Below are 14,570 nucleotides of genomic sequence, written 5' to 3'. Positions count from 1 at the left end.
GTCGGCTCCAGCTCTGATTGATAATAATGGCGACGCGTTCATCTTCAGTCGCAACCCAATGAAATGTCCAACCAGAGCGCTTTTCAGCTATTTTGACATTTTTGCACATGCTTTAAGGTCACCAGTCAAGCTTTATCACGTAACGCTAGGCGACGAAGACATTTCGAGTCCTGTTTGTGGAATTTTTGGAAAAGCACTAACAAAGGTCTTCCGTGGATATGTGGCTGTTGTTTACCGACGCGTGTGTGTAACGTTATTTGTTTCAGCCGTGAGGTAATGCGATTAATTTGACATACATGGATTTATTCAAGGATTTTCTGTAATTAAAGTCGAGACGCTGCACTGGGAGATTTTGCAGAAGCTTGTAACGGAGAGCGGCTCGCGCAGTCATTATCGCGTCACGCGAAGTTGGACCATCTGTTGAGCTTCTCGAGCTATTCTGCAAAGTTACAATATTTTTGTTGCAATTTCTTAATAAACACGAGGGATGTTTCCTTGGAGAAAATAGAAGGGTTTTCGTTAACGTCTTCTGAATACTCACAACTTTAAGGAGGTTAGCTATAACGTTAGCCCAAATTAGCTAACTAGCCTCCGCTAATAGACAGGCCGTTAGAGACCGAAATGTAACGTTTAGCATGATATAATGACACTTAACAAGTTAATTCTGCTAACTTGGGTTTGTAAACGACACGTTACGAGACGTTTTACTTGATAACGTATGCAACCAACCAACTCGCTTGTTGTTGTGGCTCGACCAGGTCTTGCATTGTTTTTAATTGTTCTCTGTTAAAAGACTGTCGTGAGGCGATTCAATCCGTTAAAACGGGCCCCCTTTTTTAAGACACTATCGATATGTTATTCTTTCCTCGTCGGTCACTGACCCAGATGTAAGAAGAGGCGAGTTCATCGATTTCAAATACTTTATTAGCAGAGCTGGCTAGAGGGCTAGCTAAATTCTTTTCTTTCGCGATACTTGCTCGTAAATGACCACCGGTAGGAATAACCGAGTCATGATGGAAGGAGTCGGCGCTCGAGTTATCCGCGGGCCAGACTGGAAGTGGGGTAAACAGGACGGAGGAGAGGGGCACGTCGGCACCGTAAGGAGTTTTGAGAGCCCGGAGGAGGTGGTTGTTGTGTGGGATAACGGCACGGCTGCCAATTACCGCTGCTCCGGAGCGTATGATGTGAGGATCTTAGACAGTGCACCCACAGGTGAGACTTGCACGATACGCCACCAAATTACCAAACGTGTGTGTGTGTACACAGTATCGTCTATTCGGATTCTTCAGTCAGCCAGACATTTTACACGTATTTGTCTTAAAACGATTGCATAAGCGAATGTTGCTTGTCTGTTGGAACTGGTCACAATTTCTCAAATGTTTTAAAATGTTTTTGTAACCTTCACCAGTTTAAATTTTAAAAATGGCTCTGCTGTGTGAAAGTAGTTTCTAAAAATAAAAATGTTCTGTGTAATTATTGAAACTAGGTCTGAACACAGCATGCACAATAATGCTTTTTAATACTGTAGGGCATGGCAACTTTTCAAAACTGTTTGATGTGCCTTTTTGTGTATATTTGAATGAACACATCTTATATAAAGACCATGCTTTAATAGATATAGGAACAATGTGGTGTATAGATGGCCATTCTTGATGAAATAAGTGAAGGAAGCTGCTCATTTACAACGTTACAGGAATCAAGCATGATGGCACCATGTGTGACACCTGTCGGCAGCAGCCCATCATCGGGATCCGATGGAAATGTGCTGAGTGCACCAACTATGACCTCTGCACTACCTGTTACCATGGTGACAAGCACCACTTGCGCCACAGGTTCTATCGCATCACCACCCCTGGTAGTGAGAGGTGAGTAGGGCTGTGTATTGCCCACAACTTCACAATACGATAAGCATCCCATTAAACGGCGATGGTGCGATACATATCCTGATACAGGTGCATTTTTTTATTATATTTCTTATATGACTGATATGAAGCAGAAACTATTTCCTTTTGTTCAGATCCTTTACACCACTAATAAATGTTACACAACATTCTTTGCATAATAATTGGCTAATTTCCAAAGTGCTGCAGAATTGATACGGAGGCTGATGTATCGTTGCACGCATCGTCAGGAACTCATGACGATGTATTGCCATATCGATATTTTCAACAGCCCTAGAAGTGAGTATGTGGGCTTGAGGTAGCTTCTTTGGGAAGTTTTAGTTATTTAGGCATGCGGCATTTCCTTCATTTATGTTCTATTGTTGCTAGGAAACAGCCACTCCTTCGCTGGCTGGAGTTTAGAGAGAATACAGAATATAGTATAATGTTGCATCACCAGTCAGTGTGTGGATCGACGTGTGAGACTTGTGTTAGCACAACTCCTTTTGAGGGAAGTAAATAAAGAAATGTGGATGCTTGGGCAGGTCTGTGTTGGACTGAACTTGAGATTAAAATGTGATATTCAAGCTAGCTCACAGATCTTTATTTGGTTGCTGGTCTTTGGGAACGATGTACCCTGTTCGTCATCTACCAAGTGTCTTTTATGGACCATATGACCTATCTTAACTTTGGAGACCAGAGTTTAGAAACATATCTGAAATGGTCATAAAATGTAGGTCAGAGTTGCAAATGTAAAATTGCTTTGAGGACCAAAAAATAATGTGTTAATATTAATAATGTTATTATCTGATTAAATGATTTTGGGGGGTATAATTATAGTATTTACACTTTACAATGCCTGCAGGATAGATGTTGGCTATTTATAAAAAGAAGAATTGCCTTTAATACTAGCCTTATTTATAAAAAGAAGAATTGCCTTTAATACTAGCCTTATGCTAGCCTAGTACACACACATATATATATATATATAATATATATACACACACACATTTTTATATGAAATACCAAGCTGCTATTTTGTGTCTAGAGTTGCCATCTATTCCCTTTACCGGTTTCAGTAATATCTTTCATTGTCTCCATATGGTTAGGCTATTAAGAAGTCTCGCAGTTGTTAAGACGTCTCTCGTGGCAGCCATCCATAACTGCCCTCAACATGAGCTGAAAGAAACAATAGGTCAGCTCAACAGCTGGTCCCCTTTTAAATAAGTGTGACTCTTTCTCTGGTGAGCATGATTCCTGCGGTACAGATGACAAAGACAGTGAAGAAGTCAGGCTTTGCTTTGATGCTGCTGGGTGTTTTCTTTGGCATCTGCCGTTTTATGTTTTGGTTTCCAGTTGCTTATTCTGTCCTTTCAAACCCAAAGGTAGTACATCTGTCAGCTTTTAATGGACTCGGAGAACTGTTGTTTGTTGTCCCCCATTGAATGGATCACTAGGCTGATGGTCTAGAAAGTCTTGCATGTGAGACATGTAGTGTTTATATGTTGGCAACCTTGGTTGGCTCTTGATTCAGAGTTTGGGGCTTTTTGGTCTCAAAGCCGTTTGTGAGATGTAGCATTGCAGGAAGTTGTTCTCTGATAACTGTTTTATCCACCTCAAACTTAATTAATTAGGTCATTGTTTGTCTAATACTACTTTCAGTTCCAAAGCAGCCATTTCTCTGCTTCTGATCGCTTGATCTATTTTTAATTTTGTCTGTAGTAATGTGCTTGTATGTGTGTACACAGAGTTCTTCTGGAATCTCGTCGAAAGTCTAAGAAGATCACAGCCCGAGGCATCTTTGCAGGTGGACGGGTAGTTCGTGGAGTGGATTGGCAGTGGGAGGATCAGGATGGTGGGAATGGCAGAAGAGGGAAGGTAATTCCTCAACATGTTCAGCTTTGCTATTTTCTCATCACATGAACTGTGTTTCTCCAAAACGCTGCAGTGTCTATTGCTCTAGCATGTCCACTGGAGCAAAATGTGCAAATGCAATTCGGTTTTACTAAGATCATTTTCACACACAAATCCTTCCCCATAAGTGCTTGCTGTATTAATATAAAAATACCTTTTATTGGCTGAATGTTACTCTTCATTAATTTCTAACTTCTGAGAGAAGGTGAGTCAGTCAGAACAAATTTTGGGTATAAAACTGTTTCTAAAATTCTATTCCAATAGTAAGACTTTTTTTCATGAACTGTCCCTGATTTAAAATGTTAAAGGGATTTTCCACCCAAAATTGTTCCAAATCTGTATGAATGTATTTGTTCTGAGCATACAATGATATTTGGATAGAATGCTTGTAATCAAACAGATCTGGAGTGAGTAAATGTTTGGGTGAATTATCCCTTTAATTGCAACTTTTAACGAAGGCACATGTCTAGTTCCACAATCCATAGTCTTTAATAAGATGTTTGCGGTCCTTTGCTTGCTGAATGATCCTGAGTGTAGTTGTTACTGGAGTGTGGGATGTTCAATAACCATTGCAATTTCAAAGAGTAACAGCCTTCTGCAATTCTCACACGTGCTTTATCTTCTCTGCATCCTTTTCTCTTGCTCGTCTTTAACATCATTCTCTCTTTCAGGTGACAGAGATCCAGGACTGGAGTGCTACCAGCCCCCACAGTGCAGCCTACGTCCTCTGGGACAACGGGGCCAAGAACCTTTACAGAGTGGGATTTGAGGGCATGGTGAGCCACCCCGACCTCTACGCACACAAAAGACTGCAGTTTGTTTGGCCTTTTGTGTAGCCATCCACCCCCTCAAAACACCACACACACAGACTTTCTGTCCCGTGAAACAGACTTCTTTACAAGGAACCATGTGCAGGGCAGTCATTGTTAGGGGCAGCTGGATGAGCTATCTACATGATAAAAGACGTCTGTTCCCTCTCTGTGTCTTAACAAGAGGAGAATCATCATATAGACCAAAGGCAAAGCGATCAGGGGGTACGGCAGGCAGAAAGTGTGCCTCGGTCATTGAAGTCATGGGCTGTTCGTTCATTGGCTGAGAGACTTTCTGCAATGTCTGAATCAGCCAATCGTTATGTGGTTGGGTGGCTTTTGTCTGTTATTGCAATACATCCTGAGGGTGTGCGCAGCCATCTGCCACTGGAATTATAATTTGATCTGAAAAAAGAGGATGAAATGCAGATAACTGGATCACAGAGAGGGCTGTTTATGCTGTGTATGCTGTTTAGTTTTAGACTAACAAGATGCATTACATTTTGTTGTTATGCGGTCAAAGCGTTTGTGAACAAATGTCTCATAAATAACTGTCTTTTTCTTCTTTAGTCCGATCTAAAATGTGTGCAAGATGCCAAAGGAGGCACGTTTTACAGGGACCACTGTCCAGTGTTGGGTAAGCAATGACATTGTAATAGATTGTCAAAATGTATCAACTCCGTAGCTTCACAGTATGTTTCAGAGAGATATCAAAGTCGTATGGGTCAAGGTGAAATCCTCAATTCCACCCTCATTCAGTGAATTCTATGAAATGCGTCCACTAGATGTCAGCACTAGATGGTGTGGAGAGACAGGTTTTCAAACTTCAGTAGCATTCCTTTTTGAAAGCTCTTTTGAATCTGGTCCATAATTGACTTTTTGTAATCCCTGCCAATAACACAAGGCTTAATACAAGAATGCCAAACTTAAATGTCATCTCAAAACTCAAGATGTAATGCAAAGTTGCATTTCCTTACATATACTTTTTTAGTTGTTCTGTTAAAGAAATTCTGTTTTGATCATCTCAACTTTGCCTCTACTGTGATTTTTCTAAAGGTGAGCAAAATGGCAACAGGAACCCAGGAGGTCTGCAGATTGGAGACTTAGTCAACATTGATCTGGATCTGGAGATCGTTCAGTCACTGCAGCATGGGCACGGAGGCTGGACAGATGGCATGTTTGAAACACTCACCACCACAGGCACAGTTTGTGGCATCGATGAAGATCATGACATTGTCGTGCAGTACCCTAGTGGAAACAGGTCAGCCAGGCAGCACCTTAGCAAAGACAAATGACACGATATATCATTGGACAGTTATATTATCACCTCATTAGTTTTTTTTAGTGGAATTATTAAAAATAATAGCCATGTGAATATCTTATAGATGAAGTTTAAAGAGTACATATTACGAGATTATGCAAATTACTTTTCACGCAGTGTGTAATCTTGCCATGTGGGAATGTACGCATTAACTGTACGTAAATTTCGAAGTGGGTCAGCTGTGGCCTGGTGGTTAGAGAGTTGGGCTTGTGATCAGAAGGTTGCCGGTTTGAATCTCAGTGCCAGCAGGTCATGACTGAAGTGCCCTTGAGCAAGGCACCTTATCTGCAGTAATGCACTGTAAAAAAAAAGCGCCAGTCCACTCTGAATCACGCAAAGTGCTGTGCCCTAGTCCTATTTGCGAACTGCTACGGATTTACGTCACTACATATAGTCAACGCCTACAATTTGCTAGGACGGCCCACGAAAACATCACTCTTCTCCCCCAAACAATGAAGCTCGTGAGCCCAATTCGCGGTAGACCAATCAAAGCAGACTAGACCATCTGACCAATCAGATCTGAGTAGGCTGTCGAAAAGGAGGGGGATTCGCCGAACTGATCATTACAGTCAGTCAAGAGTATAAAAAAAACGTCTATTATAACAAATTAAGTGTTTTTATACCTTGTATGTACGTAAACTTGTTGTTGGACAGTACATAAACCAAAATAGGACCATAAAAATCGAGGAATATTTACTTTTTAAAACGCTATAGTAGATACTTCAGAAATCAAATGACCCCTCACTATGAGACATGCATGGATCTTGAAATAATTTCCTCAGTGCAAAGTGACATGTTACTTAATATTCTTTATCCTAACATAAAAATGATTAATCAGAATTACCATAAATATTCATATAAATAGATGACATAAGGCTTTAATCTTATTTATTTCTCTTTTAATCTGTCATTATCTGTTTTTTGGTCAGTCTCCATTTGTCCTGTTATATTATTATTGTTATTCATTGTCAATGTTAACCTCTCAGGAAACAGCTGAACTTGTCACCCAATGATTTTACGTTTGTCATCTATTTGACCCTCGTGTATGCCCTAGGTGGACATTTAACCCGGCGGTACTCACCAAGGCAAACGTGGTGCGCAGTGGAGAGGTGGCTGCCGGTGCTGAGGGGGGTAGCTCTCAGTTCATGGTGGGAGATCTGGTCCAGATCTGCTTTGACATTGAGCGTATCAAACTGCTCCAGAGAGGACATGGAGAGTGGGCAGAAGCTATGCTGCCTGTAAGCATCACCTGCTTTATCTGTAGTCATTACAGAGTGTTTATATTTTTACCCCTTGCAGAGTCTTTTAGATGCTTTGTATTTTCTTTTGGTAAGGCAGATAAATTCTAAACAAATCAGATCTTATGAAACAAGACTTGTCACTTGAATGAGCACCATAGCACAGTGTTAAAGCACTAGATGCTAGGATGCAAGTGATAATTTCGTTTAAAAAAAAATTTGTATTAAGAAATTTGACCCCAGTTTGAACTGAAAATGATATGCTAAATAACATCCTTTTTCAATTACATAATACACTGGAGCCCACTCCAGTGGTCATTATTCAGTAAAAGGACATTTACTCCTCCCAGACGTGTTAAATGTCTCTGTTTTGCCCACAAATAAAATGGCCAGTAAAAGCAAGCATTGATGAGAGCACATAATAATCTATAAAGACCCAGTGTGACTGGGTTTTAAAGGGTGATGAGCATTAAACTGCAGCCATTGGCAACCCTCTACCAATTGGACATTTGTTTTATTCTATCTACGGCTGTTTCAAGCAGCTCTGCCTTCAAAAGCACTGGAAAGCTACAACTGGCTTTGGCCCTGTATGTTGTTTATATTTCTTGGAACACCTCCCTTTTGTTTTCCTCGATGGACAAAGCTTAACAGAATTCCAATAGCTTCAGTTATAAGCAGTAGAGATGAGAAATAGTCCTGCAAGCATGGGAGCCTTTGGGTATTCTCTTTAAATGAGCCAATTTTCTCAATTTTTTTTCTTCTCAATCTCAATTTTAAAAACCAGACCTTACGCTTATTGATTTTCTCCCTGACTTCCACTTCCCTCTCTCTTCTTCTGTGGTGCTTAGGATGGTGCTGTCAGAGGAACGTTGTACCTGTGCACCAGCACACAAACATTCTTGTACACAAACCAGTTGTTGCATGATGAACTTTGAGAGAAACAACATAATAAATTCAAGCCAGTATCTGCATTTGTTTTAGTTGTTGTGGCTTCCTTTAATTGCAGCTAAAGTGTGCTTTTTTACTATAAACCGACTAAGAACTGCCCATGTAAGCTAATCCTTGTTCGGGAAACCACCACATAGTGTATAGTGTGATATTACTGAAAACATACTGCAAAAATAGATTAGTGTCAAAAATCTTACACTAACAGCAGGATGTACATTGTAAAATGAGTCCCCATTTGAAGCTTGTCTATAATTGGACTACTGTTAAGTTATCTGTATTTTTTGTGCAGACCCTTGGAAAGGTGGGTAGAGTGCAGCAGATCTACTCGGACAGTGACCTGAAAGTCGAAGTGTGTGGGACATCCTGGACGTACAATCCAGCTGCTGTCACTAAAGTGGCACCTTCTGGCTCTGCTGTTACCAATGCATCTGGAGGTATTACACTTGCACAAGCATGTTAACATGCATGCCAGTGGGTTGAAACAAGTCAAATTTAGGGATGCACCGGAATAAATTCTTGGCCGAAGCCGAATAAAAATTGAAACACTTTGCCGAATACTGAACACCAAACCTGGCTTTTCGTATTCTATTTATTTAGCCAATTATTCCACTATTGCATAAACTGAATGTATATTATGATTATATTTTGTCTTGCTTTTCAATATAATAGAATATGGCCTGGTTTCACAGACAAGGCTTAAAGGGCCGTTCACATTATAATGATAACTGTAACTATAACTATATTTGCGTCCACACCAGCGAACTATAACAATAACCGTATGTTTATTTTAAGTCTGCGCGCTGCAGTGTTCTCGGTCACTAAAATTAATGTAGATGACCTGCTGATGCTTTCGTTTTAATTTCCATACGTCTTTTCTCCAAAATGACAGCAAAGGCTGGATGCTCTCTGACGGCTGATGGTGCGCTCATGTCCGGCACGCAAAGCATATGTTTTGCCAGCATGATTTCTGACACAAAAGCTGCGTTGCGATCACCAGTAGTCACACATTATCTTCAAGAAACTGTCTTAACTGAATATAACTTGCCCTGAAATATCTTAAAAGTAACTGAACTAAGGCATCGTCCTGGCTTAAAGCGGCACTACGTAGGATTGTCTCAGTTTGTAATTGCTACTGCAGGTGATGTGCAGAGGTATTTTCTTCACGTGAGTTGTGAGTCGGCACTGCTCAACTGTGCGGATTAGTCTGATGTATTTTTAGTTGTGGCCTGTGACAGTGCACCGGTGAGAATCTTCACTGTACATCAGCGCATAATAAACACAGATAACATGGCAGATGATATAAAACATAAATAGAACCAAATAGCACAAATGGAGGCTGTGTTGGAATGTTTTGGTATTATTTTAGGTGCTGGGTCATTTCTATACCTGCCGTTTTGGCCGGGAGTCTCCAGTTTTGTTCTCTATTGAAACCTACCATAATGCGAACCGGACAGAAGATCCCGAACACAGGTCTTGAATGCTGACAAGTACGGTCATTGTGCATCATACAACTATATATACTATATGCAAAGCCTTGCCATAAGGCATAACGGTTTTTGAGTTATATATTGAAATGTCGTGCCTGCATCCGTTTTTAATCCTTTCAGAGTTCACGCCACCTTTGAAATGTCTTGCCAATATTAATTCTTTTTTTCGCACGAGTCCAATCACATTCACTTTTTCTCTGAAAACTGTTGTCATTTCGTATGTTTGTTTTTCACAACTGATGAATCCCCAGATGTCAACGCTGCTTGCCGTTTAAAAGTAAAAGTACTTAACGCCGCCATAAATAATACTAAAAGTTGTATAAAATCCTACCCAACAGTTGTGAGTATATGCTACAAATCACTCGTCACTCGTGCAGCCACACGCTAGCTAGCAGCTGGATCCTTGTCATTTTGTGTGACGAAATGACGCATAGACTAAAGACACCAAATAAGGATCTCCGGGAAAGTTCTGATCCAGTCTGAAGTACACAAGTTAGTAAAGACACTATCATTCAGAAATTTACTCTCGTGCGGCAAGTCCCGTGCCGTGTCTTTCTCTGACACTTTAAAATGCTCCACACACTGCTGACATGTTTGCTGCATTAATATAGCGTCCACGTCTCTCTCGCGTGGTGGTTGCAGCTTGATCATATCACATATCACATGTCATTTTCGTTTTTTTTTTTAATTTCTGACTAATATGTTCGGTTGCCAAGCATTCGGTGCATCCCTAGTCAAAATAGCATATTAAAGTCAACCAAACAGTCTATATCTGTGAGTATTGCTGCATTGTGCCTGACATGAGTCCTTCTGTGCCCACAGAGCGCCTGTCTCAACTCCTCAAAAAGCTCTTTGAGACTCAGGAGTCGGGAGACATCAATGAAGAGTTGGTGAAGGCTGCTGCTAATGGTGACCTGGCTAAAGTGGAGGACATTCTGAAGAGAGCCGATGTAGATGTAAGAGCTCTTGTTGTATTTCTTGCCAATGCCTTTAGTTACATCAAACCGATTTTAACAGTTCAAATTCCAATCTTGGAAAATAGTCAACACATAATATTGTGACTAATTTGATACTGCTTTCAGCTACCAATCATACCCAAAATAATACGTTACCATGTTTAAATCAACTAAGAGTTTTTCCCCCCATTAATGCACATTTTCATGTCGGCCTTGAAAAGTCCTTGTTTAACCAGATCAATTTAGAAAGAACTAGTTAATTGAGAATTAAGAAACATATGTAGCCATCAGGACTTTGGTTTTACTGTCATGCAGCCTGAAAGCGTTCAGACCCCAGAACTGCTTCTAATTTGTAACAAGTTTCCTTTGAACTGTAGCAGCTTTTTTGCTGGAGTCTATCATATCAGATCAAACGCACAATCAAAGAATGATGGCTGCTCTTATGTGTATGAGATTTCCCTTGCTCTGTGTGAAACTGAACAGTTTGAGAAAGGTAGTGCTACCTTAGTCTTGAGTGTGCCAGCAGCTGGGGCTCGGGTCACTTACATTCTCAAAGTATTGCTCAGATGCACGAAGGAACAAGGCAGCATCAGTTTACCTGGAACCTACTGTTTCTCAAAGTAACACTGTCTTATTAGCAAATATTGATGTGATTATTTGAAGTTAATTTCATCAGTCATTGTGTTATGTAATTTAATGAATTTAATAGATTCACAGTTCTAATTTGTATTTACATGTATACCGTATGCAATTTCTGCCAAATGAATAAGTTCCTTCCAGTTTATTTCCCCTGAGGGTCAGATTCATAATCTTGGGATCTGTAGTATCTTGCTCTACTGTTTGAGCTCTATAAATAATAAATAAATGCCCTTATAAATAACTCATGTAATAATCACTTTGTAAAGTTCACAAAAATGAAACTGTCATAATTCACTTCGCCTCATGGTTTACAAAACCATTTGACATTTTGTGTGAAAGACAAAAAGATTTGGACAAAAAGTATTTAATAGAAGGAAATCCCAAAGCTTAGGATTTCTTTTTGATGCTTTCAAAGTGCTTTTTATAAGTCTTTGCCTCTCCAGTGTTGGTGCCAGGGCTGGCCCTGTGCCCTGACACCCCTCACTGAAGTAATTGCTTAAAGCAGAGAGAGAGGAAGCGTAGTCAGATTGGCATGGATGACCAGCCAAATGATTTGCTCGGCACGACAAGACATGTCCTGCAAATACTCCAGGGACTTCAGCATTAATATTCATGTCCTTGCACACTGGTGAACTTACCGCAATGCTGCAAATCATACACAGACGCTCATGCATACTTGTGCATTCCTGATCACACACGCTTTTAAAAATGACACCATTGCAAAAGCACAATCAGAGAGACAGATGCAGTGAACCATGTATTTTGTTTCCAGGTGAACGGGCAGTGTGCAGGACACACTGCCATGCAGGCTGCCAGCCAGAATGGCCATGTGGATGTCCTCAGACTGCTGCTGAAACATAATGTAGACCTGGAGGCTGAGGTATGTACTGCATCAAATTCATCTCCTTTCACCTCAGATCAATATTGTCTGCTTCTTTTTAAGTTTATTGCACATAGAGCCAGGGAACTTATAATATTCTGTCAGTTGTCTCCGGCTGAAGTTTTTGTTATATTATATGTAAACCTTGTGAAGCTGGTTTACCAGCATGAACGAAGTTCAGTTCTGCGGCTGCCGACAAGGTAACAAAGTGGCTGTAACTCAGACAGTTTCTGCATATGTTAGTCTTGAGTATTTATAGATAAGTATCGTATCCTTCAAATATCTGTAGGGTCTTTAGTTTGTTCACATTTATAAAAGACAGATACAGCTGTATGATCATTTCCGAAAAACATATGACACATGCTGTAGCTCAGTGTTAAAGCATGGGGCTAGCAACGCCAAGGTCATGGATTCAATGCCAGGGTTTTCACATACTCAAATACAAAGTATCATGCAATGTATGTCTCTTCGGATAAGTGTCTACCAAATGTGTAAATGTAACTAAAGCACATGCAGACCCATTCCCAACAAAACACAGACCAGTGCGTAGCACTGGATTTTAAAAGACTGTGGCGCTGATGACGTCACGCACTAATCAGCATATGTGTGATGTCGTCATGTCCTGACTCGTGTTTGTGTTTGGCCTAGTTTTGCCACCTGAAATCGGTTTTGCTTTTACACTCTAATAACATTATATAGTATTTTAGCACAGCTGAATGCTATTTTCACATATTATCTGTTCTGTTGTCAGACATAAAAGTATAAAATATTGATTAAACACGACTCGATAACATCTCATGTTTAATCCAACCAGCTGTTTAACTGCCGCTAAAATCCTGATTTATAAACATGACATCGTCTGACATAATCCCCATACATTTACATTGAAGAGCTGATATGTGGGGTGATTTTGGCTATATTTGCCTACTTGTTTGTCTCATGCAGCACACAGCCTTCACTGCCTTTGTAGTGTGTTGTTGTGTTATGAGCGCTTTTCTGATTTGAATAGTTTTAATGTAGATTGCGTATAGCACAGACAATTCAGAAATATGAGAGAATACACTGTTGCTGTAACACAGTGTTAAAACTACAGCGCGCACACTGCAGTGTGTAGGCGGGCCCCCAGTCTAATTAATTAATGGGAAACGCTGCAGAAATATGACTCGGTTTCAGTTAACTTGTGCGGTTCATATCCGGCATCTTTTAGAGCTGAGACCGCTCCATCTATCAGTTTCAAACGATCTCCAAATCCAGCGTTATATCCTCATCGAAATGCTGTGAACAAACAAACACAGCGGATCTTCGTGAACGCATTGCTCTCTCGCTCTTGCTCCAGCTGGTTGACGTGTATGCAAGCCCCTTCTCCCACTCTCCTTGGTTGACAGGTGGGCGTGCTCTTCTCGCTCTGGCGGGTTGACGTGTTGGTGTGCTTTTCTGGGAGAATTGTTACGAAACCAATTTTCACGTTCTTAAAAAACTTTCCAAAACCTATAGGAATGTTGGGGGAGTGTTTCGAGCACGGTAATACTACGTCATACTTCCATGTCAAGCAAGAGAAGACGGCATGTTTAAGCTAGTTTAAAGAAGTCAGAATGCATGAAACACCATTGCACTTCCCCTTAAAGTATAATCTTTGATGTGCACATGTATTTTTAAAAAGATCGACTATTAGAAATGGTTAGTTCAATGACATTATCAAACAAACTTTACATCTACAGCACATTTTCAATACTGATCGGGCACACTGTTGAAGTAAAACACTTTTTCATGTGAGTAGCCCCTTTCCCTACAGCTCTGTGTATATCCATGTTAGTATTGTTTGGGGAGGTTTTAGGCTTGAATTACTGTAGAGAGAATAATAAACGGAACAGTTCTTTTAATGTTTGTACATCAGAGGCGTATTGACATAAAGGAGTTAGCTGAACTCCCAATTCCCGTATTATGAGGATAAAGTTAGCCTGCAGTCAGCGCCGCTACTGTTTACTTATGTACACAGAGAGGGGAAAAACAGGGATACTAGGAACACAGGCATTGTTATTCCAGCCACGTCAAGGGTTCTCTGCTCACAATCAAGCAGGAATATTTATGTCCTGTCGTCTGATGGAAGATCATACATGCTGTTGTGAATGCTGTTAGCTTTGATTGCAGCCCGTCACATATCACTTTTTCCTTTTTATTGCTTTTGCTTGGTTGTCTGTTACGAATTGTGTGTAACAGCAAAATAATTGTTAATCGCAGAGAACCGTGAAGGTGAAAAATGGTCAGGTGCGTACCATGGATGAAAATCAAATATGAAATGTTCTGATTTTAAATCTGCAAAATGTCAGAAATGTCAGTCTTTTGGAACAGAACTAGTTTATGATTGTTTTTTTTCACTCTTAATGTCAACAGTTCTGTTACAGTTTTTCTGAATTTCGGATTGGTCATGTGTATAAACTTTGCTTAATTGCGGTTGACACAGCTACTTGCCAATTTCTTTAGATTCCATGAAGTTCTTC

The 14,570-nt window shown here is 40.3% G+C and overlaps 1 protein-coding gene across 1 annotated transcript in view; it reads left to right on the top strand.

Moving 5' to 3' along the window:
* Positions 1-14,570, top strand: part of mib1 (MIB E3 ubiquitin protein ligase 1) — a 44,758-nt gene continuing 30,188 nt past the window's right edge. Inside the window, exons 1-10 of the mRNA XM_079452841.1 lie at positions 1-1,212; positions 1,694-1,865; positions 3,629-3,758; positions 4,466-4,570; positions 5,174-5,240; positions 5,660-5,864; positions 6,979-7,162; positions 8,400-8,544; positions 10,420-10,553; positions 11,965-12,072. Of these exons, the coding sequence (XP_079308967.1) occupies positions 984-1,212; positions 1,694-1,865; positions 3,629-3,758; positions 4,466-4,570; positions 5,174-5,240; positions 5,660-5,864; positions 6,979-7,162; positions 8,400-8,544; positions 10,420-10,553; positions 11,965-12,072 (1,479 nt within the window). The 5' untranslated portion in view covers positions 1-983. The remainder of the gene's footprint in view (positions 1,213-1,693; positions 1,866-3,628; positions 3,759-4,465; positions 4,571-5,173; positions 5,241-5,659; positions 5,865-6,978; positions 7,163-8,399; positions 8,545-10,419; positions 10,554-11,964; positions 12,073-14,570) is intronic.

Source organism: Barbatula barbatula (genome assembly GCF_947034865.1).
Source record: "Barbatula barbatula genome assembly, chromosome: 3".
Lineage (NCBI taxonomy): Eukaryota > Metazoa > Chordata > Actinopteri > Cypriniformes > Nemacheilidae > Barbatula > Barbatula barbatula.
The sequence above is the reverse complement of the archived record's forward strand: the minus strand, read 5'-3'. Positions and strand labels throughout refer to the sequence as shown.